At 40.6% G+C, this 25,884-nt stretch overlaps 1 protein-coding gene across 2 annotated transcripts in view; it reads left to right on the forward strand.

The window, feature by feature from the left end:
- The first annotated feature begins 6,188 nt into the window (after positions 1-6,188).
- ttc27 (tetratricopeptide repeat domain 27) overlaps positions 6,189-25,884 on the forward strand; it is a 152,173-nt gene continuing 132,477 nt past the window's right edge. For both annotated transcript variants that reach the window (XR_009064570.1, XM_057847718.1), the window contains exon 1: positions 6,189-6,470. Coding sequence is in view for 1 of the 2 variants with exons in the window: in XM_057847718.1 (XP_057703701.1) it covers positions 6,380-6,470 (91 nt within the window). In the remaining variant the exon portion in view is untranslated. The remainder of the gene's footprint in view (positions 6,471-25,884) is intronic.

The raw sequence follows: 25,884 nt of genomic DNA on the forward strand, positions 1-25,884 counted from the left end.
GATATTATGCTAACTTAATATTCGGCAGTTTTAGAAGTCCAAATTAATAGTCACAAGTGATAGTATGTAGATATTTAGATTAGTGCTGTCAAGCGATTACATTTTTTTAATCGAAGTTAATGGGATTTTTTTTCATCATTTACTAGTACTTAAGTCACACTTAAAAAAGAAAAATCTTTAATTTTTTTCTGTCCCATTATTTAATCAAATTTTGCGAATAGCAGATTAATTACATGCAGTCCACACCGATGCAATTACACGCAGGCCATCCATTTTGAGTGAATTACATTCAATGACATACCGCACGCAGGCTATTTTTAGACCGTGACGTCGCATCGTAAAGTGGAGGTAAAGCTGAAGTGGGACATTATAGACCCGCCCTCGCATAGACTTAACGTAATTTGTGCTACTTTTTGCCGGTAATCTTTCAAAAACGAACATGCTGATCACGCATTGCTTTTTTGGAACTTGTAGAAACGACTCTAGACATTACGACACATGAAGGATGTTTTCTTCTTACGTTTCTGGAAACCCAAAACTCGGGAGGAAAAAATGTGAAGACCGAATCAACTTACACGGACTTTAATACCAGCTCGATGAATCCATTCACATTTCATATGCAGTAAACATTATGTTGGGTTGGCATGGTCTTACAGAGGACAACGAAGTAAGCCATTTTGATATTTTTAACTTATTCTTTTAGCGTAACGTTGTGCTGTACTGCTTCTGTCTGACGATGAATGACCTCAAAAGAATTACAATGGTATCTGACTGCCACTGTTACCGTTTCTGTTATAGTAAGGGGGGAGTGTAAATAAAATTATAGAATTAAGATGTGTTATCAATGAAAAAATTAAAAGTGTTCGTTGGCTGTCACTGAGTAGCATTTGCGATCGCTACACAAAGCTAACTAAATTACCCCAAGAACGGTAAGAGACGTTGGACAACCAGAGGATATATAAGAAAGACAGGGCTGATGGTAAAGGATAGTTTATTAAAACAGGAGAACGTCATTTGCAGTCGCGTCGATAAAAAAGCTAAAGCTATGCTTAGGTGGGGTCGTTTTTTTTCTTTTTCAGCCTTCGACACTCAAGCCATCTCTTTAACTGAACATTTTTATGTGTTTCCACATCTTTGCCAGTGAATTTGGCACCAGGCACATCATTTTCGGAGAGAATTGGTAGGTTTAGCTCTGTAAACATCTCCTTCGTACACGATTTCCATTCATTTCCTATTAGGGACAAACGGTGGCTTGTCCCTGCTTAGCAACAGTAGCTAATGTCATGAATATTAATGAGCGAAAGTGATGTGTTGCTTGCGGTACGCCATTGGGTCTATAAATATACAGCATATGTATATATATTTAAAAAAAAAAAAAATCGTTGTCTCGCCCGGGTGGTATGGTCTCTCCTTTCAAGCTCGGGTCCTCTACCAGAGGCCTGGGAGCTTGAGGGTCCTGCGCAGGATCTTAGCTGTCCCTAGGAATGCGCTTTTCTGAATGGAGACGTCGGACGTTGTTCCTGGTATCTGTTGGAGCCATGCACCCAGCTTGGAGGTTACTGCCCCTAGTGTCCCGATCAATACTGGCACCACTCTTGCCTTCACTCCTCACATTTTCTCCAACTCTTCCTTCAACCCTTGATATTTCTCCAGCTTTTCATGTTCTTTTTTCCTGATGTTGCTATCGCTCGGGATTGCTACATCTATCACTACTGCTGTCTTCTGATGTTTATCCACCACCACTATGTCAGGCTGGTTGGCCATCACCAGTTTGTCTGTCTGGATCTGGAAGTCCCACAGGATCTTGGCTCGGTTGTTCTCGACCACCTTCGGAGGTGTTCCTGTACACTATGCCTGCTACCTGGTTATGTCTTTCCATGTATGCCTTGCTTGCTAGCATCTTACACCCTGTTGTGATGTGCTGGACTGTCTCAGGGGCCTCTTTGCATAGCCTGCACCTGGGGTCCTGTCTGGTGTGATAGACCCCGGCCTCTATTGCTCTTGTGTTAAGGGCCTGTTCTTGTGCTGCCATAATCAGTGCCTCCATGTTGTCTTTCAGTCCAGCCTTTTCCAGCCACTGGTATGCTTTTCCCATGTCAGCTACCTCCTCAATTTGTCGGTGGTACACACCATGCAGGGGCTTGTCCATCCATGATAGCTCCTCAGGGTCCTCCTCCTTACTGGACTTCTGTTGCCTGAGGAATTCACCGAGTAGGTCATCACTGGGTGCCATTTTTGTGATGTACTCTTGGAGGGATGTAGTTTCCTCCTGGATAGTGGCTCTGATGCTCACTAGTCCTCGGCCTCCCTCTTTCCGCTGTGTGTAGAGCCTCAGGATGCTGGACTTAGGGTGAAAATCTCCGTGCATTGTAAGGAGCTTCCTTGTCTTGATGTCGGTAGCCTGCATCTCTTCCAGTGGCCAGGATACGATGCCAGCAGGGTATCTGATTACTGGTAGGGCATAGCTGTTAATGGCCTGGATCTTATTCCTTCCATTCAGCTGACTCTTGAGGACCTGCCTCACCCTCTATAGGTATTTGGTTGTGGCAGACCTTCTAGTTGCTTCCTCATGGTTTCCAGGTAGGATTCCCAGGTATTTGTAGCTGTCCTGCACATCTGTTATGTTGCCTTCAGGTAGTTCAGCCCCTTCGGTTGAGATCACCTTCCCTCTTCTGGATACCATTCGCCCACACTTATCTAGTCCGAATGACATCCCGATGTCATTGCTGCATATTCTCGTGAGGTGGATCAGGGAGTCAATGTCATGCTCGTTCTTGGCATACAGCTTGATAATCCATGTAGAGGAGGTGACTGATGGTTGTTCCACTTCGGAACCGGTACCCGAAACCACTCTTGGTAATGATCTGGCTGAGGGGGTTTAGGCCTATGCAGAACAGCAGGGGTGCCAGAGCATCTCTTTGGTAGATACCGCATTTGATGCTCACATGTGCAACTGGCTTGGAGTTGGCTTCTAGAGTTGTCTTCCACAGCCCCATTGAGTTCTGGAGGAAGGTCCTTAGTGTCCTGTTGATGTTATACAGCTTCAAGCATTCCATTATCCATGTGTGTGACATTGAGTCATAGGCTTTCTTGTAGTTAATCCAGGCAGTGCACAGGTTGGTGCTCCTAGCTTTGCAGTCCCTGGCGACTGCCCTGTCCACTAGTAGTTGGTGCTTGGCTCCCCTGGTGTTATTGCCAATCCCTTTCTGTGCCCTGTGCATGTATTGCTCCATGTGCCTGCTCATTTTAGCCGCTATGATGCCTGATAGGAGCTTCCATGTGGTGCTGAGGCAGGTGATGGGCCGGTAGTTGGATGGTACTGTTCCCTTCTGGGGGTCCTTCATGATGAGGACTGTCCGACCTTGGATTAGCCACTCTGGGTGGGTCCCCGACCTCAGCAGCTGGTTCATTTGTGCTGCTAGACGTTCATGGAGTGCAGTTAGCTTCTTAAGCCACAAGGCATGAATCTTGTCGGGCCCTGGAGCTGTCCAGTTCTTCATCTTGGACAGTCTTGTCTGGATGTCTGCTGTTGTGATGAGTACTGGGCCTTGCTCTGGGATGTTGCGATGTTCTGACTGCAGGTCTGCCAGCCATTGGACCTTAGTGTTTTGAGACGCCTCTTTTTCCCAGATACTCTTCCAGAATTGTTCAGTCTCAGCCCTGGGTGAGTCTGCTGTGGTCTTGGTACCCTGTCACTGAGAGTAGACCTTAGCTGGATTATTGGAGAACATAGTGTTTATTCTCTTGGCCTCTACTTCTCCTGTGCACCTCTTTAGGCGGCTAGCTAGGGCTGTGAGCCTTTGCTTAGCCAGCTTAGCTGTGGACAGCTTGCTGTATTTCTTGGGCAGTTTTTTCTTAGGTTTCACGCCTTTGCTCAGCTCTGTTAGGAGGCTAGCTTCTCTCCGTGTTGCTCCGATTTTTGCCTCTAGCCTTCGTTTCAATGGAGGCTCCTTCCGGCTACTGGCGCTGCTTATCTTGTGTATATATTAGGGCTGTCAAAATTATCGCGTTGACGCGCGGTAATTAATTTTTTAAATCAATCACGTTAAAATATTTGACGCAATTAACGCACATGTCCCGCTCAGAAAGTATTCTGCCTTTTGGTAAGTTTTACAGCAAGGCTTTTTTTGCTGTCCAACAACGAACTCTTGTGGTCGCTTTGCGACATGGTTTATTATTTTCTTGCCAGTTCATTATGGCTGCACGACGTCTCGGGCTGATAATGTTGTGCTTATATGATCCTTGGACAAGATTTGTCCGTAAGTATGGTTGTTGTAAAGAATGTACATATTATGTTAGTAAGCGAAATGTTATATTTTTTGTATGAGATGCTTTTTGTTTATGTTTAGTGAACCTGTATAGCGTGCTAAGCTAACGTTGTTGCTAATGCAATGCTTGTGTACTTTTATTTTGTAGTTTTACGACGGTCTAAAGAGGACAATGGTTTGAGGCCATTTTATTAATAAATCAGATGAAAAAGGAAGAAGTCTAATTATTAAGGCGTCGTTCACTAGCTGTCTAGCTTTGGAAAAAGTAGACGCTTCGGTGTGAGGACAGCATAGACAGATTTAAATGACAGTAGAGTGAAATGCCCACTACAGTCCTCATGTACCGTATGTTGAATGTATATATCCATCTTGTGTTTTATCTTTCCATTCCAACAATTTATTTTAGAGAATATATATATAATTTACAGAAAAATATGGCATATTTTATAGATGGTTTGAATTGCGATTAATTGCGATTGATTACGATTAATTAATTTTTAAGCTGTAATTACCTCGATTAAAAATTTTAATCGTTTGACAGCCCTAGTATATATATATATATATATATATATATATATATATATATATATATATATATATATGTGTGTGTGTGTGTGTGTGTGTGTGTGAGTATATATATAATTGGAAAGCTTAAAATCTCCTTTTTCTGGGGGAAATTTTTTTTTTGAACAGGAGGGCATTAAAAAAAAAAACAACTATTTCTAACTCGAGGTGAGAGCAAGAGCGAGCATAATTAAAGACACCATGATTTTAACGAGATATTATCGTGTACTTACCTTGTTTCGATCCAAAAAATCCGTCACGCGTGTCTCACGGAGTGTCAAAACACAGCTGTGAATGGCCACAGCCAGACTTTTTGGGGAGTTTATGGGTGAAACACAGTCATATAACAAAGGTTGTGATGCAGAAATCGCAGACATCAAGGAGTGGTCCAGATTTTGTTTTTCAAATATTTATCCTTTTAAACATTTTTTTTCTCCAATTTTTCTTCGTTTGGATCAATTATTTATCATCTAAAATAGCGGGGAAAATGTGACACTAACAAAAAAAAATACAATTCAGTGAATGTTACGAGGTACATATCCGTGACCTATTTAGAGACACTATTTTTTCATTGTGATATAATTTGTTTAAAAGTTTAAAATATGCGAGTAAATAATTTTATAAGTCGTTTTTTTCCCTAAACTAATTATTAGACATCAACTAATGATTCTAAACTGAAATGATATACATTTGGAATAATAAATATAAATACTTACCTTCTTTTTATGGCTGAGTTGAAACTAAAGTGGTTGCGCGGTGTCTGTAAACAGGGTCTCCAGGGTAAAACGGATAAATTAAAAAAAATTTGGGGGCTTAATGTGCCATGAAACTGCAATATAAACATATTGTTCTCTCAAACACAACAGTTCTTTTGGCTTAAAATACAGCAGTTTATTTTAAAGAGGGGTGCAGGAGCAGAAACTGCTTCTTCAGCCTTGTCTGTGTTTTATATCAATTTGTTATTTGATATATTTATTCACATTGATTACTTGTTACACGCCTATTGTCAAGACGTGGTAGATGTGTACACATATTGCAAAGTCGTATGTAGACACTCCCAAAAAAAAAAGGCTAAAAAAAGGTTATATTCACAAACTATAGAGAAGCTTCATACAGTCCTTTTTATATTACTATTAAAAGGATCCTCAATGACACCACCAGTTGCCACTCCGTGCTACCCTGGTGGCTCTGTCCCTGCATATCGCACAGCACTGCCAGTTCATCATTTAAATGTTAGTTTGCATTGATGGAAAAAAAAACACCCCAAACAAACATAAAAAACCAAACCCTTCAGCGAATAATGAACCGCGAGGTTGCGGAGTTTACTGTTGGAATGCACGCGAGGCAGTCACTTTCCCACAATGCAACGCGCAGCTGTCATGGCTGCCCGCTGATGGCTTCTACTCCACATGGGCGCAAAGCTACGTACTAGTTCTTTCCACTTATTTTGCCAACTAAATGAAATCTTTTTGATTCACACTCTGAACCTGAATTGAAGCGAGAAGGTCGCGCGGCAACAGTAGTGCAGGAAGTCGTGGCTGTCAAAGATGCTACTCGACGTGGAGATCTCCATCCTCCGAGGCTTTTTAACACCCGGTGAGCTGACAACATGGAAACAGGACATTTACAGTATTCCAGGTGAGATACATCGCTTTTTGGACGTTAAACACAAGGGCGTAGACTTGGTCTCAATATTGGTAGGGACGATATAACAGCATAACCTGCATGTACACTTTTTGCTGGGGACGGGACATTAATAAAACCAAACAGATTGGGTGAACGGGGTCAAGGTTACATTTCTCACCAATAAGAACCTAATTAATTGAAAGGCTAAATGATTAATGCAAAATAAATCTGTATCGACTTATACTGACGTTCACACCGAAAATTTATAGCGTCTCAATCTGATAATTTTTCTTAAATCTAGTCGAATAATTTTCTCCATCTTGTTTTGAGTGTTAAAGGCTATTTAACAGATTAATGCGTCAGATTCTTTCACTTACTTTTTGCAAATATTACTATTTTTTCTTATAAAACACAATCTAAAAGTTGGTCATTTCTCACTGAAATCAAGACAAAATGCTTTCAAATAATGTTTTGAACAATAACTATTATTGAATTAACATTTCTGACAAGCAAGTTTTTTAAAGAATAAGTATACAAAACGGGGCTGTCCCAAACAACTAATTTTCTCCTGAAAATTATGACTAGTTGACTGATCTAATATTTTCTATTATTTTTTTCTTTTAATTTAACAATGAAATTTTTGTTGACGGTTACTAATTCACAAAAACATTTTTGAACCTCAAATTCTTTATTAAAGTACAAATAATCACGTAAATAACAATAATTCTTCACAAACAATGAGTTCAAATGCTTATAGCATTAGCTAGTGCAAAAGAATGGAATGTAAACACATTCAGAACACTGATTTTGCATTTCCAACATCGTTCAAAACAATTAAAACATCTAGCTAGCTATTATGATTAGTATATTACTATATATAATAGTATTATAATGATTAATTATTCATTGCAATCAGATTTTTCAGAAAGGCGTGTCATTTTAATGCTATTTTTAGTGTAGAATCTGAATTCTAAAGTATGTGGGATTAACTCCAGAAATTGTTATTTTTACGACGAACATGATGTGATTTTATTTTGAAATGTTCACCGGAAGTACGTTCGCTAAACCGCTAACCGTAAGCTTTACACTCCGCAAAAAAAGCACTTGTCACTAGAGGTGTGCAAAATTTCCGATTCTTAGATTATTCGCGATTCGGCCGTGGAAGATTCGAGAACGATTCACAAACATCCAAATTCCGATTATTGAAATATGCCAAGTAAAGCGGAAGTACAACACACTCAGCGCGCCGCACGGTCTTCGGGACGGAACGGAGCGGGAGTAGCTAAACATTATGCTTCTCATTAACCGGCCCCTCGGGTAATGCCAACGCTCAACTCACGGCTCTAGCTCAACTCATGCCACGAGATAAAAAAACACAACAACATACCTGACTGCTGCCGAAAAGCTGCTACAAGTACAGCTAAGCTACAAAATGTTACGGTAGATATCATTTATATAGGACTAGATGGATTATAGACTCGGTAGCGGTAGCAGCGCATCTGCAAAAAGCTAGATGCGGGCGTTAGTAAACGGCCGCCATCTTAAAGCAGTAAACTTCCCTGCAATGCTGTTGTAGCGAACCTTCTAAGCAAACCTAATTAACTTTTTATCTAAAATACTCCTAAATCGGTAAAATATTGACTTGAATCTATCTTCAAAATAGTTTTAAAGCTTTCACATGTCAAAAGTAGACAAAAGGGAAATTATGGAATAACGGGAGCAATTTTAACAACTTTAACGGTTGATTCACAACATTAAATTAATTGAATGTAGTTTAAAGCTGCTGATACAGAATGGGGACTGGAGTTTTTTTATTTAATGTTATTTTTGTATATTTGTTTACTGCTATATGTTAACTTGATACTGAAATAGTAGTTTGGTTTAGCCTGAGAGTATTTTTGAACAATTTTGGAACTAATGTACAAAACAAATTAAAAAAAAAAAAAAAAAAAAGGAGGGGGGTGCATCAATAATCGTTTTATAATCGAATCGGAACCTCTGAATCGTAATCGTAATCGAATCGTTAGGTGCCCAAAGATTCCCAGCTCTACTTGTCACCATTGCATGTTGTGTCAGTAATAGATTTTTTTTTTTCATTTTTTCTTTTGAAAATGCTGGTAACTGGCAAAACATGTTTGAATTGTCACCTTTTAACTGCAAGTTTGCGTTTTGGAGAAGACTGCCAATGTGTTTTTATATATATATATATATATATATATATATGTATATATATATATATGTGTAGGTTGTTGTTTTCCCCAATTAATCTTATTTTGTATGTCTGAACTTTAATTCTCCGGCGTATTGATGACCAATAAACATCTGTGAAAGGAAATGGAGTCTCAAATGCTATCGATACGCACGCACAAATGTATGCACGCATGCACTCACACGGCGATAAAACGCAGCCGTGAAAATTACTGCCCTCATTTTTATCAATTGTGCGACAAATGGACTCATTGCATATTGCATATTGCATATTGCATGCACAGGCTTAGCAACTTCAATAAAACATGTCGTTAGTTAGTTAGATGGACTTACGATCTACCAGCTTGTTGTCTCCTGTCGTCTTCCAAAATTACAACTGGGTGCAGGCATGAAAATCTCTCACCTTTCGGCGAAATTCGCCGTTTTGAAGTAAAAAAGGATGACCTACGTGAATCGTGTAGATCCGAGGAGAAATTTTTAAAGGGGGGGGGGTCGGGTGTAGGCATGTGCCGGTTACCTTCACGGTTTACCATGCTATTAAAACGTCGCGGTTACAAAACCACTAAAATTTTCGGTCATACAGTAGTACGTAATCGTTATTTTTCATGTGTCAAAAATGCAGCCAGAAGTGGCTTGGCGCGGCAGCGCTTACCCTTTCCCCTGTTTGATGCTGCGTGTGGCATTGACGCTATTCCAGCAGACCCAAAAACAAGCACTCCAAACGCAAGGCGTACTTTTCTGCAATTTATTGATCTCTCACATCGTGGCAACTGAAATATACCAAATGAATACATTTAAAACGTTGTACAATGGTATTTTTCCAAGTGTGAGTAGCTTCAACAGTTTAGCTTCATGAAAAAGTTCGCCAAAAAACCCCCCCACACATTTTCCTTTCAAATTCAATACACAAAGTTACTAAAAACTTGCAAAGCAGAATGATAGGCAAGGCTTAGCAAGGAGAGCAACTTCATTGAGGTTAATCACAGCCGCTGAGAGAGAAACAAGTTTGAATGCAGGGGGGGAGAAAAGAGCGTCAAAGATCGTTAATTGCGACAGATGATCTTGTTCTAAGCACAAATTCACGTTCGCTGGAAGAGGAGAGGTCTCACTCCCATTTTTTTTTAGAGGAATGCATTTGCCAGCATATTGAATTTGGTGAGTAATGGTTTCAATCGTTTTCATATTTTGCGTTATGACAAGTTACTGCCGTTCGTTCCAGCTTGCATTGAACACTGCCAGAGCTAGCCAAATCTTTGGTGAAAAAAAATAGCTCCCGTTAAGTTAGCGTCAAGCTTGTGTATTTAATGGTAATATAAAAGCAGTGTTGTCAGTAACGCGTTATGTGAGTAATGCGTAACAGTAATCTGATTACTTTCTTTCAGTAAAGAGCAATCTAACGCGTTCATTTTTCTAAATCCTTAATCTGATTAAAGTTACTTTCCTTGATGCCTGTGCGTTACTATTTTGTTATTGCCCCATAATGTATGTATAATGAGGAATACTGTAGTCATGGGAGTGACATCACGTGTCAAGTTTTCTAATCGGGGATGGAAAAAAAACAGGTGACGTGTTTTACCATGATGCGTGAGCCGTGAGCGCTGGGAATTTGCAGTCAAAACAACATAGCATTGCTATCTCGCCAGGATGCAATTAAATAGGCAGGAGAGATATACAGTGGTACCTCTACATACGAATTTAATTAGTTCCAGGACCTTGTTTGTAAGTCGAAATGGTCGTATGTCGAGCAGGATTTTCCCATAGGAATACATTATAATTCCATTAATTCGTTCCAAAGCCTAAAAACGTACACTAAATTCTTAATAAATACTGCTGGCACTGTTACAAATGGCAATTAAACATAGAAAAACAAATAAGTTATAAATAAATAATTCAGAATAATATAATAATAATAAGAATAATTAATAATTATTCCTGTAAATAATGTAACGAATCGGATTCTAATATGGCGGACACTTTTTACTGTCCCTGAACGCACCGCGAAGCTGACGTCTCAGTGAGATAGGTCGGTGCGGTAGAGATAATACTTTCGTTTTCTTGAGAGCAGTCAACTGCTTAAGACAATGGGCGTTTTGTGTTGGATAAGTTCTTAAATAAATGATAAAAACGTGACGAAGCTGGCGATTTCCTTGGCAATGTTACCACAATAATAATTGTCACCTTAACTTATAAATAGTGGCGAACGGTGGTCGGAAGAGGACCATGGAGCTGTATTGTTGAGCCAGTTCAGGGACGCGCACCCCAAGCTCATATTTTTCTATAACTTGCAGCTTCATTTCAAAGGTAAGCATCACTTTTTTCCTTGTTTCTCCAACTGTATCAACTTTTTTTGAAAACTGTGTTGATTTCTCACACAAGAAAATCCACCGTGCGTTCGTTTGCAGTGCTGTCATGTCGTCGTATTTCGAGCAACTCGTCGGATGTAGAAACAAATGGCGGCTCAAATTTTACGTCGGATGTCGAAAAGATCGTGTGTCGAAGTGATCGTATGTAGAGGTACCACTGTACTACAAACGGCTGCATTTGCACACTGGAAACACAGCCATTACTTCACATTTTTGTCCAGTAAAGATGACAAAAATATCTCCTTGCGCTGGCTCTAAAAGACTGTTGACCGCTAAAGCATCCAATTCAAGCACCACCTGGAATTACAGCACAACAGGTAACAAGACAGCCAGGACTTTTTGATACTGCTTGTGCTCAATCCTCTGTTCAAGCTCAGTTGTTGTTGAGGGTTTTGAAAGCTTAGGTTTAAAGAAATTCTAAATATCCTTCTTGCCTCCTCAGCTGTAGTTTTGGCTAAGCAAAGCAAACGGCTGTCTCTCAGGTGCTATAGTCACAGGATCTGTTCGAAAAATAATTTGGACCCATTATGAAATACTTTGAAGGATTCTTATTCATTTCATTCATTTTTGTTGTTTTATTGCTCTAAAACTTTTATAGACAACATTTTAATGGTCATATTCAATGGTCTATACTTTAAAGGGGAAGTTCAGAATTTTTTACATTAGGCTTAATCTTTGAGTTAGCCTGGGTTCAATTAGTCGCTGGAGTTGATTTGAACAAATTCTGTGCAGTTTGCCAGTTATCTGATAGTTTCAGGGCTTCGGAGTGAGAGCGCGAGTCAATGGTGGTTGAAATCAACTCCTTCAACTAATTAAACCCCTGCTAATTTGAATATTAAGCCTCATGTGAAAAATCAAAATTGTCAAATTCGCCTCATGTTTCGCCGACGGAGGACATTTTGGCAGAACGCCGGAACATATTTCCTCCACACCCTTCTCACCTTTTTAACCCCTGACCCATTTTCATGCCTGTGGGTGACGGCGTTTTGGTGTTCATTCACAGCCCACGTGCACCTTGGTATGCAAGCATGGCATTGAATAGACAGGACACAACAGTGTACCCTTCTTTGTTTCGTTCAATTAAGTCAATGTTTTGGCCACCGTGGTGTGCTTTTTTATACTTATATACAGTGTAGGGCTGCAGCTATCGAATATTTTAGTAATCGAGTAATCGACTGAAAATTCTATCGATTAATCGAGTAATTGGATAAAACATTTTTTTTAGGTAAAGAGCAATTATACATATACATGAGAAAAAAAGAAAAAAAAAAACCATTTAATCCATGCTGTTTTTTTCGTGCTTTTCAAAGTTTGGATGGCTGAAATTCTTTGACCCTACATAAAATGCGCTGCTCTTATCAGCGACATTGGGATTCTCACGGCAAATGTTAACCACATATCCGTGCGAGCATCATTTGCTTCTAGCCATGGTACCTCCTGCAGCCACTTTTCAGCCAAAGTCCTTTTTTCGGTAGCTCCGGTGACGTCTCTGTCGTCTGTCTGTCCTTTGACGGGGGCGGGGGAACACGGAAATAATTACTCAAATGGGGCCTGCCTCCGACATTTTGAGAAGTGATTATCTCGTGTCCGCCGCAAATACAGTGGTCAGCCATCGGTACGCAAAAGCGTATGGAAGCCGTTGAGGGCCAGCGGGTTTGTATGCGTCCAGTACGCATGCGCGCATGCGGACCACTTATGTGCACCCCTGTGTGTATATATATATATATATATTAGGGCTGTCAAACGATTAAAATTTTTAATCGAGTTAATTACAGCTTAAAAATTAATTAATCGTAATTAATCGCAATTAATCGCAATTCAAACCATCAATAAAATATGCCATATTTTTCTGTAAATTATTGTTGGAATGGAAAGATAAGACAAGACGGATATATACATTCAACATACGTACTTAAGGACGGTATTTGTTTATTATAACAAATCAACAAGATGGCATTAACATTATTAACATTCTGTTAAAGTGATCCATGGATAGAAAGACTTGTACTTCTTAAAAGATGAATATTAGTACAAGTTATAGAAATGTTATATTAAAACGCCTCTTAATGTTTTCGTTTTAATAAAATTTGTAAAATTTTCAATTAAAAAATAAACTAGCAGCCCTATTCTGTCCTCAATGTGTGTGAGTACACAAATTGACAGATAGCGAACATAAGTTCCAAAAAGAAATCAGACGGTGTGGCAAAGTTGCATGGGCTTTACTGAAATCATCTCTTTTTGACAGGAGCACGTTTCTTGTATTTTTGTAAAACTGAAAATAACAAGGCAATGTGTCAATAACTTGCATAAATCACAAAATAACATAAAATGTACACACACGTGTACATTTGAGCAGTAGCACTAGCCAATTAGCTCACAAGCATCTAACAATGTAACTGCATTTCACCATATATGTGAACAAATTCAAATACACATCATCAATAACTATCTAATGCTCAGGAATATAAACAAAGGAGGAATATAACTCACAAGCGATGCATGTATTAGACACAAACAGTGTGATGGGGCTATGAGAACTGCCACTGAATACTGGATGCGGACGTTAGCTGGTCTGAATAGCACTGTCTATTAGTGTGAGTTCGCGTCGACATATAATCACGTCAGAAAAGCGCGCCGAAACCCAAATAATCAGCTGCACCAAATCGCCAGCAGAGGGCGACATTACGCCACATAACATATGCAAGTCACACCCAAGCGCCAGCAGAGGGCGGAAAAACTCCATAAAACACAATTAACAAGTTGGCCTTTCACTGTACTGACATTTAAATCTGTCTGAGCGGGCCTAGTGCGTTAATTGCGTCAAATATTTTAACGTGATTAATAAAAAAAATTAATTACCGCGCGTTAACGCGTTAATTTTGACAGCCCTAATATATATATATATATATAAACATATTTCTTACCTAAAAATATAATTACGCTTGATAATACACATCACTTGAAAGCTATGTGTTTTTCCCACGTGTTTCAATTTAGTTTCCATTTGTGTCAAGCTATTTTTAAGTTAAGTTTTAAGTTAGTCTAAACTGTAAGTACTGGTTGGATTTTGAGTTTTTGCAGTGTTCAAAATGAATGCTAATAAATAAATAAATAAAGGCTAATGGCCGGACACATCACTGAAAAGGCTTGAGTGTCCATCCTAAAACAGGACAGGTGGTCACCCTATCTGCTACACTCAGGTTGGGTTGCTGAATCAATGACTTTTCGAAGATTGTCCTTTTTGTTGTTGGAGCCAGTGTGCCTCTGTCAGAGGTGAGGAATTGTAGTCAGTTGTATTGTATGTATTCTTCGTTGATGAGACGTTGCTATCATATGCGATCAGTGCTCCTTGCTAGGAGCACTGATCTAGTTAGCGAATGTCCTAAGTGTCTGTACAGTGTTTTGGAGAAGCAGATTAGTAGTAGAGTGCCGGCTCCCCCTTGATTTTAATGCATCATACACTGATGACGTGGGGCGGCTGGGACCGGTTGGGGGGGGGTTGACGGAGGCGTTTCGGCGAGGGGCGGTGGGATATGCGGCTTGGAAAAACTTACATGCGGTGGTCCCACTGCCCTTAGCTGAGCTCTCCTAATTTAATGCACACATTGCACTACTCTCCCCACACAATCAGGTTGCTGGGTAATAGCTGCCAGTCGGGGACCTGGCAGCAAAAGTAATAGGGCGGTAGGTGGGTTCCACACTTGGTCTCTATGGCGTGGCTCTCGGTGCGTGGCCGCCTCTTTGCCTGGCAGCCGGTTGTGAGGTTGGGTGGGGCTTGGGGCTCTGTTGCCTTGCCTTCCCCTCTTTTCTGCCCGGGTATCCCCCTTGGGCCCCGGCGCGGGTCGCTGCTCTTGTGCCGGTGGGTCGGTGGGGTGTCGCCCACTCCGGGTGGGGACCCTGTCATGCCCCGGGCCAAGTGGGCCGCGGGGGTCCCACTGCGTACCGTGTCGGTTGGGGGGTTGTGGCAGTCGCTGGTGGGCCGCCGGGGGGGTGGGGGGGGTCAGTGACACGTCCCCTCATCCCTTCCTTGAAGGACGGTTAATGGGGCCTGGATGGTCTAGCATTTTGTACTTTATTCTTTACCAAAAAAATGTTTAAAAATAATTCGGTGGGACAGTAACATGTCTAAAAGTTATCATAATTATTACATTTGAAGTATTTAAAACCCATTTATTTATTTATTTATTTTTTCTAAATCATAATTTGGGAAAAAGTGAAGAGACATGTTGCATACAGTGCTGCTCAAAAGTTTGTGAACCCCCTCAACATTTTGGAATTTTCTATTATTTCAACCTGATTTCCTAATCAATCAATTCAGTAGTTTTTTTTTGTTTTTTTAACAGTTGTGTTGTCGAGACTAAATTAAAAAGAGTTTTCATCAACTGATGTAGGTGCAAAATTGAACTGTTTGGTCACAACCAAAACCGCCATGTCTGGCGAAAAGTCAACACTGCATACCACCAAAAGAACCTTCTCCCAACAGTGAAGCATGGAGGTGGGAATGTCAAGATCTGGGCTTGCTTTTCATCCTCAGGACCTGGACAACTCCACATAGTCCAGGGAATCATGAATTCTGAGGAATATTGTCAAATCCTAGAACATAACCTGACGCCATCTGTTTTGAAGTTAAAGCTTGGCAGAAGGTGGATCATGCAACATGATAATGATCCAAAGCATTCCAGCAATACAACCAAGGAATGGCTGAAAAAGAAGAAGATTCGTGTTCTGGACTGGCCCAGTCAAAGTCCTGACCTAAATCCCATTGAAATGCTGTGGCGGGATCTGAAGCGAGCAGTTCATGCCAGACGCCCATCAAACCTCTCTCAACTGACTGCGTTCTGCAAGGAAGAATGGGCAAAAATCCCCCAAAGTAGATGTGAGAGGCTGATTAGTCACTACAGAAACCGTTTGGTTGAGGTAATCTCTGCAAAAGGAGGCGCAATATCCTATTAACTGAAGGGGTTCACATACTTTTGCACACATGATATCTGAGTTTTTCTTAAATCAACCACTTTTGTTAAATAAAGAATGACAATATAACTATTTCTTTTGTTTCAGTCCATTATTTGGAATGTCAGTATTGTGGATTTGGGTATAACTTAACATTTAATAAGGTTATTTTAGTTTTTTTTACAAAAAATCTGACCATCGCTGTGGGGTTCACAAACTTTCGAGCAGCACTGTATGTATCTCTTTCAAATGCTAAATCTGAATAAATACATTGAACACACAAATAACTAAAAAATTTTTGGGAGGGTGGCTACTTTACGGTTTTTCACTTATCGCGGAGGGTTCTGGTTCCCATTAACCGCAAAAAACGAGGGACCACTGTATAGTGGTGCTGTTAGTCTAATTATATTTACCCGAAGACACCCTGAGGGTGCGGTTGGTACCCGAGGGAAAAGAGGAGGGAAGTTAAGTCGAAAAGAAACGTGATTAGGCAGGGAGGGGTGTGCACTATTCCGGCAAAGTGAGTTGGGGAACCTAGTATTCTGAAAATCGCATGTCAGATTGCCTGGTTGACTTCCTACTCTATGCTACCTGATCACTAATCCTGGCACCGACAAACTCATTTATCTGATTGTGCCTAGTTTTACTTAAATAGAGCAAGTTTAATTACTCTTGCTATTCTTACAAAAAAATAGTAGGAACTGAATAGCGGCATCTCCTTGGTGTCAGCCAAGCAGTGCAGTTGAACACAATGGGACACAATGAATCTAAAATCAATTCTACATTATCGACTAATTTCTTAGTTAATTATGAAGCCCGTCCTTCGTGACATTCTTGGTCGTTATTGCATAGTGATGAATGTCACGGCTAAGCAACATCACTTGAATCACTCGCTTTATTGTGTAGACATGCCGATCATGAGCTCACTTCTCCACAGTATTGATTCCAGATTGCCATTCCTCAACAGACTTGTGTTTTCCTTTCGTTCTGGCACTACAAGGAAGAATACAAACAACTTCCCGCTTTGAGGTGCTGATCCTTAAACTGTTTTCTTTCTGTTTGTAATCCTGGCAGTATTTCAGGTGGAAATCCTTTTGTTTTTCTCCAGGAGATGTTGAATATTTTTGGCGTTGAAAGTAAGATTGTTTGTGACTGTAGATATTCCAAGAAACACGTCAATGGGGTAAACAGGGTTGTCATCAAACTTGACTACAGATGTTGCAAAAAAATCCTTCAAGTACCAATGTTGGCAGAGTTCACCCTCACAGCGGTACACGTAGCGTACCTTTGCAGTTAGCGAAGCACCGAATATAAACGTAGATACAAACTGTTCAAGTTAAGGAGGACAAGGAGACGCTGCTGCTTGCTTGGTCACTCGCTGCACATACTGACTGCATGCAAGAGGGTATTTATTCACCACGCCCACACAGGTGCACACAATCAGGTAAATTAGACACATAATTGAGAGCATAGTTTAACACCCCCACTTGCTCTCACATTATAAGCAAAAACAAAATATACACATGTCATAATTACAATATTACATATGTAGTACAATACGCGATCACAGTCTTTCATATTGTGAGTCAGTCTGTTTTCAATCAGTCAGTCAGTCATTCTCCAAACATAAATTTTTCAAATTTCATCAACTTACATTTTGTTGCAGGCTTTGTCATCACATCTGCTAACATTTCATCAGTTGGACAATATTCTAATAACACTTTTCCCCCAGTTACAGTTGAACGAATAAAATGATACTTAATATCAACATGTTTGCATCGCTGTCTTCTCACTGGGTTCTTACTCAAAGCAATTGTTCCTTGGTTGTCTTCATACACTCTGGGTAGTCCATATGCATGTCCATCAATGCCACTCAAAAACTGTGAAAGATATAAACACTCTTGAATGGTTGCGGCAAGAGCAATATACTCAGCCTCGCACGTGGATAGTGCGACAGTTGGCTGCTTTTTGGTCTTCCAAGAAATTAAAGCGCCTTTCTTAGTCAGGCTAATACAGTACCCGGTTGTACTTCGTCGGTCTTCAACATCACCAGCCCAGTTTGCATCACTGTAGGCGTGAATACCTAGGTTTTCATCTGACTTCTTATAACATAATTTTTTATCACTTGTACCTCTAAGATACCTCAGGACATGTTTAACCGTTCCAAAATGTTGATCAGTGGGTTCATTGAAATACTGTGACAGTTTACTCACAATAAAACTCAAATCTGGTCTTGTACAAACTGTCAAATAAATTAGGCTCCCTACTGCCTCTCTGTATTTTGCAACATTATCCATTAATGAATTATCTGTGTAAATGAGTTTCTGTTCACATGGCGTCGATCCAGGTTTACAATCATACATGCCAAACCTTTCCAGAATTTTGTCAATATATTTAGCTTGAGACATTGTTACACAGTTGTTGCTTTGCTCGTAATCAATACCAAGAAAATGTCTGAGCTTCCCCAGATCCTTCATTTTAAATCTTGCTGTAAGCATTCTTTTGGTGTCTTTCATAGCATTTTCATCACTTGCTGCGATGATTAAGTCATCAACCCACATTAAAATGATCACCTTTTCATGTTCTTTTTGACGTGTGTAAACACAGTTATCAGCCTGATTCTGCAAAAATTTGTTTTCTGTCAAATATTCATGCAACAATTTATTCCAATTTCTGCCAGATTGTTTTAGTCCATATAATGACCTCTCTAACTTACACACCAACTCAGTGCCTGTGCGAGTTTCTACTTTGTACCCTTCTGGTTGTTCCATGTAGATTTCGCAGTCAATAAGGGCATTTAAATATGCAGTTCTAACATCCATTTGGTGTAAAATTAAGTTTTCTTGTGCTGCTTTTTGCATTAAAATTCTAACACTTGTCATGTTAGCTGTAGGAGAAAAAGTCTCCTCATAATCTACACCCATCTTTTGACTGTACCCCTTTGCAACATATCTGGCTTTGTATTTTTCAGATCCATCAATATTGGGTTTAATCGTATACACCCATCTACCCCCCACTGCTTTCTTGCCCTCTGGCAGGTTGGTCAGGGTAAATGTGTCATTCTCTCTAAGAGAATCCATTTCCTCATCCATTGCTTTTATCCATTCTTTTGATTTATCAGAGTTTACAGCTTCTGTGAATGACACAGGTATACCACACATTACACGATAACAGTAATCAGTATTGTTTTGGACTTGATCAGTCTCCTCTTTAAAAACTCCACAATCTGTGTACCTGTCTGGTTGTCTCCTCTCTCTAGTAGGGTAACGTCTAGCTCTAGGAGACTCGGGCTCACGCTTTATCTCGATACTTTGTGGTTGGTCTGACCTAGACCTGTTTTGGATGAAATCATCATCACTACTATTAGGTGCAAAATTAGTCTGCGTTTCTTCACCCAATTTCGCCACAAATTTGACCAATCTCCGTTTTTGTACGTTCCTGCTGGCAGGGAAGTAAACAATGTATGCCGGACTATATTTGTCATATCCGATAAAAACACATTTTTCACTCCTTGGATCAAGTTTTCTTTTGTCTTGGATGTAGGCAAAACACTCCGAACCGAACTTTTGCATTTTTGACAAATTTGGTCGTCTTCCTGTCAGCATTTGGATTGGTGTCTGCTCAATACGTTTATTAAAACATCGATTTCTAATTATAGCTGCAGTTTGGACTGCATAAGTCCACAATTGTTTCGGCAAACCACTTTCAATAAGCATGCACCTTGCCATATCAAAAAGTGTACGCCAATTTCGCTCAGCGGTCCCATTTTGATGGGGAGAATATGGTGCTGAGGTCTGATGTTTAATTGCATTTTTAATGAGCAATGTCTGGTATGCTTTGCTTGTAAATTCAGTACCATTATCAGATCTGAGACATTTTACTTTTCCATATGGGGCTATATCCGCTAGAAATTTTTCTGTGGCAAATATTGTGTTGCTTTTATTCTTTAGAAAATATACAAACACCATACTGGTAAAATCATCAGTAAATGAAAGTGCGTATTTGTGCCCGTCTCTCGACTCTGGATGAATTGGTCCTGCTAAGTCTGTGTGAACTAATTCTAGTGGGGTTTTAGCCCGTATGTCAGGGTTCCTGTTTCTTGTCTGATAAAACTTCCCCTGGATGCAAACTTCACACTCTAAAGGTTTATTCGTTAACCCCTTAATATCCATACCATCAACGACTTCTTGCAACTTCTGAATATCATTATAGTTGCAGTGTCCAAGTATTTCATGCCACGTTTGCAGATCATGACACCCTTTGTATTTATCATTACATTCGTTATCATTATTATCATTTACTGTGTGTAAATAATATAGTCTATCGTGCATGTGCATATCGAATCTCGTACCGTCTTTGTAGATGAAAACGTCTTTCCCCTTCTTGAAGATCACCGTCGCTCCATTTGCAGTGGCTGCCCTCACAGACAGAATGTCTTGTGGGTATGATGGAATATACAACGCGTTCTTCAGCGTTGCGTTCACGTTGTCCATCAGACGAACTTGTGCGTCGCCTCGGCGCTCTGCGACGCCCTTGCACCGTGTGCCGTCTGCCAGCTCCACGTAGTGTGTCTTGGCCTGGAACTTGTCATCGAACCTTTTAAACTTTGCGATGTCGGTGACTATGTGCGAGGTGGCCCCACAGTCAACCATTAGGCCCCGCACGTCCACTCGCGCTGCTCCCTCGCTTGCTCGGAAGTAGTACTCGCCGTCCTGGTCGGCTGTCTTCCCGGAAACTCTGCGTGATTCATCTCGGTCTCGCCGCTGTTTCCGTCTGCAACTTGAGTCCCGGTGAGTGTTGCTCCTGCAATAGCTGCACCAGAGTTTGCGCTGGCAGGCTCTCGCCAAGTGTCCTTTCGTGCCACACTTAAAACACACAATTTCGGCCGCGACCCGGTCACCTGCTTCAGCGGGTCTTCTCTGCTGGCGCACTTTCATGACGTTGTCATCTATTGCTGCTGCGCGCATCTTCTCCGTGTCTTCATAGCTGCGCAGCTTCGTTTTAAATTCGGCGAACGATATAGTCTCATCACTTTGTGTGATGTGAATTGCGAATGGTTTGAAGGACTCGGGCAAACCTTTCAAAACCATCGCCACCAACAGTCCGTTGCTCAAGGTCTCGCCGGCATTTCGTAGCGCTGTGATTGCGGTCTCCGCCCGTATCACGTACTCTGTCACGGTTTCGCTTTCCGCCTTCTGCAGTGAAGTTAATTCTGTGTAGAGGCTTATTATGCGTGGCTTTCCTTTACCTTGATAGTAGTCTCTTAAGATGTGCAAAGCTCTCCACCCGTCATCGGCAGCTTCCCGCATGACCAGTGACAAACTTTTGTCATCCAAAAATTGAATGAGCTTGGCGTATGCTTCTTCGTTCTTCCGCTCGTCTTCAAGCAGCTCATCCTCTTCCTCGGTTGTTGGCTCTGACAAAATCGTGTCTCTCAGCCCTTCCAAGCGAAGGTGTCCTAAAAACTTCGCCTCCCATATTTCATACTTTGTCTCATCGCCATCGAACTGGAGACGCTGCCAGCGGCTGCTGGGTCTCGTGTCGGCTCGTCTGCTCATGGTGCTACCGTGCTAGCAACGTGCTATCATCACTTACACACAAGTGGAAACACGCTGTCGCTAAACTGTTTAAAATACTGCTGTGTCTGGGCCCATAACCTGTTGGCAGAGTTCACCCTCACAGCGGTACACGTAGCATACCTTTGCAGTTAGCGAAGCACCGAATATAAAAGTAGATACAAACTGTTCAAGTTAAGGAGGACAAGGAGACGCTGCTGCTTGCTTGGTCACTCGCTGCACACACTGACTGCATGCAGGAGGGTATTTATTCACCACGCCCACACAGGTGCACACAATCAGGTAAATTAGACACATAATTGAGAGCATAGTTTAACAACCAAGAAAAGCATTTCTGAAGATACATGTTCATGCTATACTCTTTACTAGCGATGTCTCGATCACATATTTTTGCATTCGAGTCCGTGTCACCTAATTTTGAGTATAATATAATATAATAACCAAATAACCCTCTCTGGGTTCTTCACAGAAAAAAGCCAGGAAATAAATAATACTATTGAGAGAAAAAAAAAATATATATATTTATATATATATACAATATATATATATATATATATATATATATATATATATATATATATTACTTTTTTTTTAATCTATTTTTTTTTGTTTTTTGTTTTGTTCAGGGGGCCGGACCAAATGTGGCCCGTGGGCCGTAGTTTGGGGGACCCCTGAGTTAGTGCTTCGAATGAGACCAGGGCTTTCTCTTTTTTTACACACAATAGCAGCCTTTCACACAGTGCAACATCTAAAGTCCGGTGCAAAATCAGTAATAAAAGTCAGTCACTGCATTTTAGTCACAACGACCCATCAATAAAAATATTCAAGTAGATATTAAAGAAAAAAAAAAAGACAATACTGTAGTGCAGCCGCATCTTTATCGCTGTAGTGCAGCCGCATCTTTATCGCAATATCAATCCAGGGATCAGTTCAGTTGCAAACAAAACATCAACTAAATTGCAATGTAGAACAAAAGTAAAATGTAGGCCTAGCCTATCTTATATCTATAATCTTTCTCGCTCCCTCTTCCTCCGCTTCAGCCATTGTTATGTTATGTCCTATCTCTCATGTGTGGTCTATATTTTGATTGAAGCAATTTTTTGGGGGGGAATAAAGACACAAATCTACCTACAACTTTATCAACCAACAGTAGGCTCTCAGAGCTGTGACTGATTCTAATAAAATATAAAAACATATCAAAAGCAAAATAAATTTACAGAACACAACAATTATTTTGTCTATCTTTTCATTATACTCATCATGCAAAATACATGGTGTCTCAGCGGTGGTGCTGACGTATTCTGTCTGGGCTGTCATAACAGGGTTGGCACTCCAATGCCGGCTCCTTCTTGCATTTGCCACAGGTGTACCTGTAGCAGTGAACACAACTGCCGTTTGCAGAGTTCTGTGAGCATTCAACTCTAACTTGGCACTTGGCTCTTTTACTGGGACTGGGTGTGAGGGGCTGCTGACGAAGCTTGTTCTCTTTGCGTGACAGAAGTCACTTGAATGAAAGCAAAATGTTTGAATGCAAAAGTTGCTTCAAAATAAAGACAGCCAAAGAAATTTTTGTATTTGTTTTGCTTTTGATATGTTTTTATATTTTGTTAAAATCAATCACAGCTTTCAAAGCCTACTGTTGAATGATAAATTTGTTGGTAGATTTGTTTATTTCTTAGTCAGTCCCCCCCAAAAAGTTCCTTCAATCAAAGTATATATTTTCAATCAAAAACAAAAGTCACTTGAGCGAAAGCAAAATGTGTTTGAATGCAAAAGTAAGGGCGAAACCTTCCAGAGTGAGGCTGCTTTGTATGGAGTTTTATTTGTGTCACAATTCTGAGGCCACCGCTGGCTGCTTTGTCTTTGCTCGTAAATTGAGCCATTAGCAGAGGAAGGGGTTGGGGGAAAACTTTCTTGAGTAGGCTGCTTTCTCTTTACTTGCAAAAGAGGTGTCCCAATTCTTAGGGCTGATGTTTCAAGCCCTACCCCTTACCCCTACTCCTTATTGCTTCGTTTGAAGGGCCAAGGGGTGGGCCGAGGGGTGGGTGGGCCGAGGGGTGGGCCAAGGGGTGGGCCAGGAGGTGGGCCAAGGGGTAGAAATGAGATGGGCTTGGTGGAGGCTCTCCTTATAAGGCTGTCCCAAAATGGGACACCCTTGGTAATATTAGGAGGTACCAAAACCCCTGGTAATTCTAGTGTTAAAAAGTTAAAAAAAAAAAAAAAAAAAAAAAAAAACGCCTGAATGTTATTGGAAAAAATATTATATTTTTATATAAAATATTATCTCGTATGTTTTTTTTTCTCGACGCGCTACAGTTTTAGTCACTTTACCAACGTCACGTCCACTTGTCGCTGATTGGTCAACTCCGCTGTCTGTTTTCTGTTGCTTGCTCCGCCCTGGAAATTTGATCCGCGGAATGGTCGCGAGACTCTATCGCTGGGACAGCAGTGAGTCTGGCGTTCTGGGCAACCGATTACCGGTTTCAAGGTAAACCATGGTATGAAAACGTCAAAGTTTCAAAACTGCAATAATTTTCCGTCATACCATATTAACTATTTTTTATGTCCCAAAAATGCATGGAGAAATCCTTCGCTTGCAGCTGCAAGGCTCAACCCTCCCCGCCGGTTGTTGCTCAGTTTCAGTTAGTCAGCTGTGCTACATGATGGCTGGTGGAGGTGACACTCCTGAACTTTTTCCCCCCATCGAAGAAAGCGAAATGGTATGCCTGTGTGTGTATACTTCAGCTCCAGAAAAGTTACAGACGGCCACGGCTTAGAGGAGGACGGCCAACTGACATGTAAAACATGTTTGCGGAGTGTGGCTGCCGAGGTGTTAATACCTCCAATAGGATTTTGCATTTATAATAAATTAAAGGTTGATAAACACTGTCATGAACATTTCCCACCAGCTACGAGAGTTGACTCCAACGTGTTCAGTATGTCTAGCGTCAAGAGTCAGCAAAGAGTCAAGAGGGACAGGGCGCTATGGCAGAGGTGCAGCTGTGCATTAGCGTTAGCGCCAAGCTTGAACACGGCTTTTGGGGAAGGGTCAGCCTTGACAAGTCTTAAAAAAATAAAATGGATTGAGGATAAGCCTGAGAATGCTCGATTTTCTCTCTGCTTCTAATGAGCAATATTTTAAGATTGCTTAACCCTTTAACACCTAAGCCTATTTTGGCCGGATTTGCATGCATTTGATGTTCCCTTTATATTTCAAAGAAAAAATTGTTTATAATGGCCAAGTTGGTTCCCCTTTTTCAGGACACCTTGAACTTCATGTCCAAACTGTTGTTTTCTTCACTGACCAATTATAATCCACATTTTGGACCCCAAAAGACAAAAAAAAATCCCAAAATCTTTTTTCAAAATTTGTAATGTTGATGTCCCATTGACAACCAAACATGCTCGACCAACCGTTTTGAAGCTTGATGATATTTATTCAGCTTGTTAGGATAAACATTCAATAGAAAAAAATAAGATTGAATAGTTTTATGTTTGACAATTCAACACAAACAGCAGGTATGGTAATAGGCGTTTTCGGCCTTTACACATCCTATGGTCAAAACAGGTTATATACTGTGCAAAATAGTGAGAAAAAAATTATATATATCATCTAACACAAAAAGGGTTTGGAGGATATCTCTTTGTGAAGTTAGGTGTTGTACCCGTCACCTTATTAAAAGAATATACGTACATGCAATCAAGCTTCTCGAACACACATCTACATAAAAATTGAAAAGATTATAGTGAAGAAAAAAAAAATAAATAACATTGAAAAAAAGTATTTTAAAAAATATTGACAAGTAGTTCAGTTCAATTCAAATTTTTCAGGCATGCAACCCAATAAAGTTTTTTTGCGCACTCAATAAAGCTCCTTCTTGAACAGGTCACGGAGCTGCGTCACACACAATATCACACAGCCTACTCTTTCGCCGCTTGCGCGCTGTTGTCACTTCTACTCGCCGAGACGCCGACTCGTCCCAAGAAAACAACGACAAATACGGCTCATCTTCTTCCTTGAGTTAATGAAATAATGCATTAGCTTGCGCTAAATGTAGATTTAGATTCATTCTGCACGTTTCAAAGTCGCTCGCTCAAACCAACCGGCCATTGTTTGCTTCGAATGCCTCCCTTTCAATAGTTGGCGCCTCGCTCGGAAATTTATTAAATGATCACATTCGGTTCGTCCTTCTTGACATCACAACGGCTCTTGGGATATGTAGTCTTTAGTGCTGCTTTCGGTTTTGAAAAAGGACAACAAATGATGGAAATATGGTGAAGGATACATGGTCCATGCAGCGTTTTAATGCAAATTTATGAGTGCAATAA

Source organism: Corythoichthys intestinalis, chromosome 10 (genome assembly GCF_030265065.1).
Source record: "Corythoichthys intestinalis isolate RoL2023-P3 chromosome 10, ASM3026506v1, whole genome shotgun sequence".
Classification (NCBI taxonomy): domain Eukaryota; kingdom Metazoa; phylum Chordata; class Actinopteri; order Syngnathiformes; family Syngnathidae; genus Corythoichthys; species Corythoichthys intestinalis.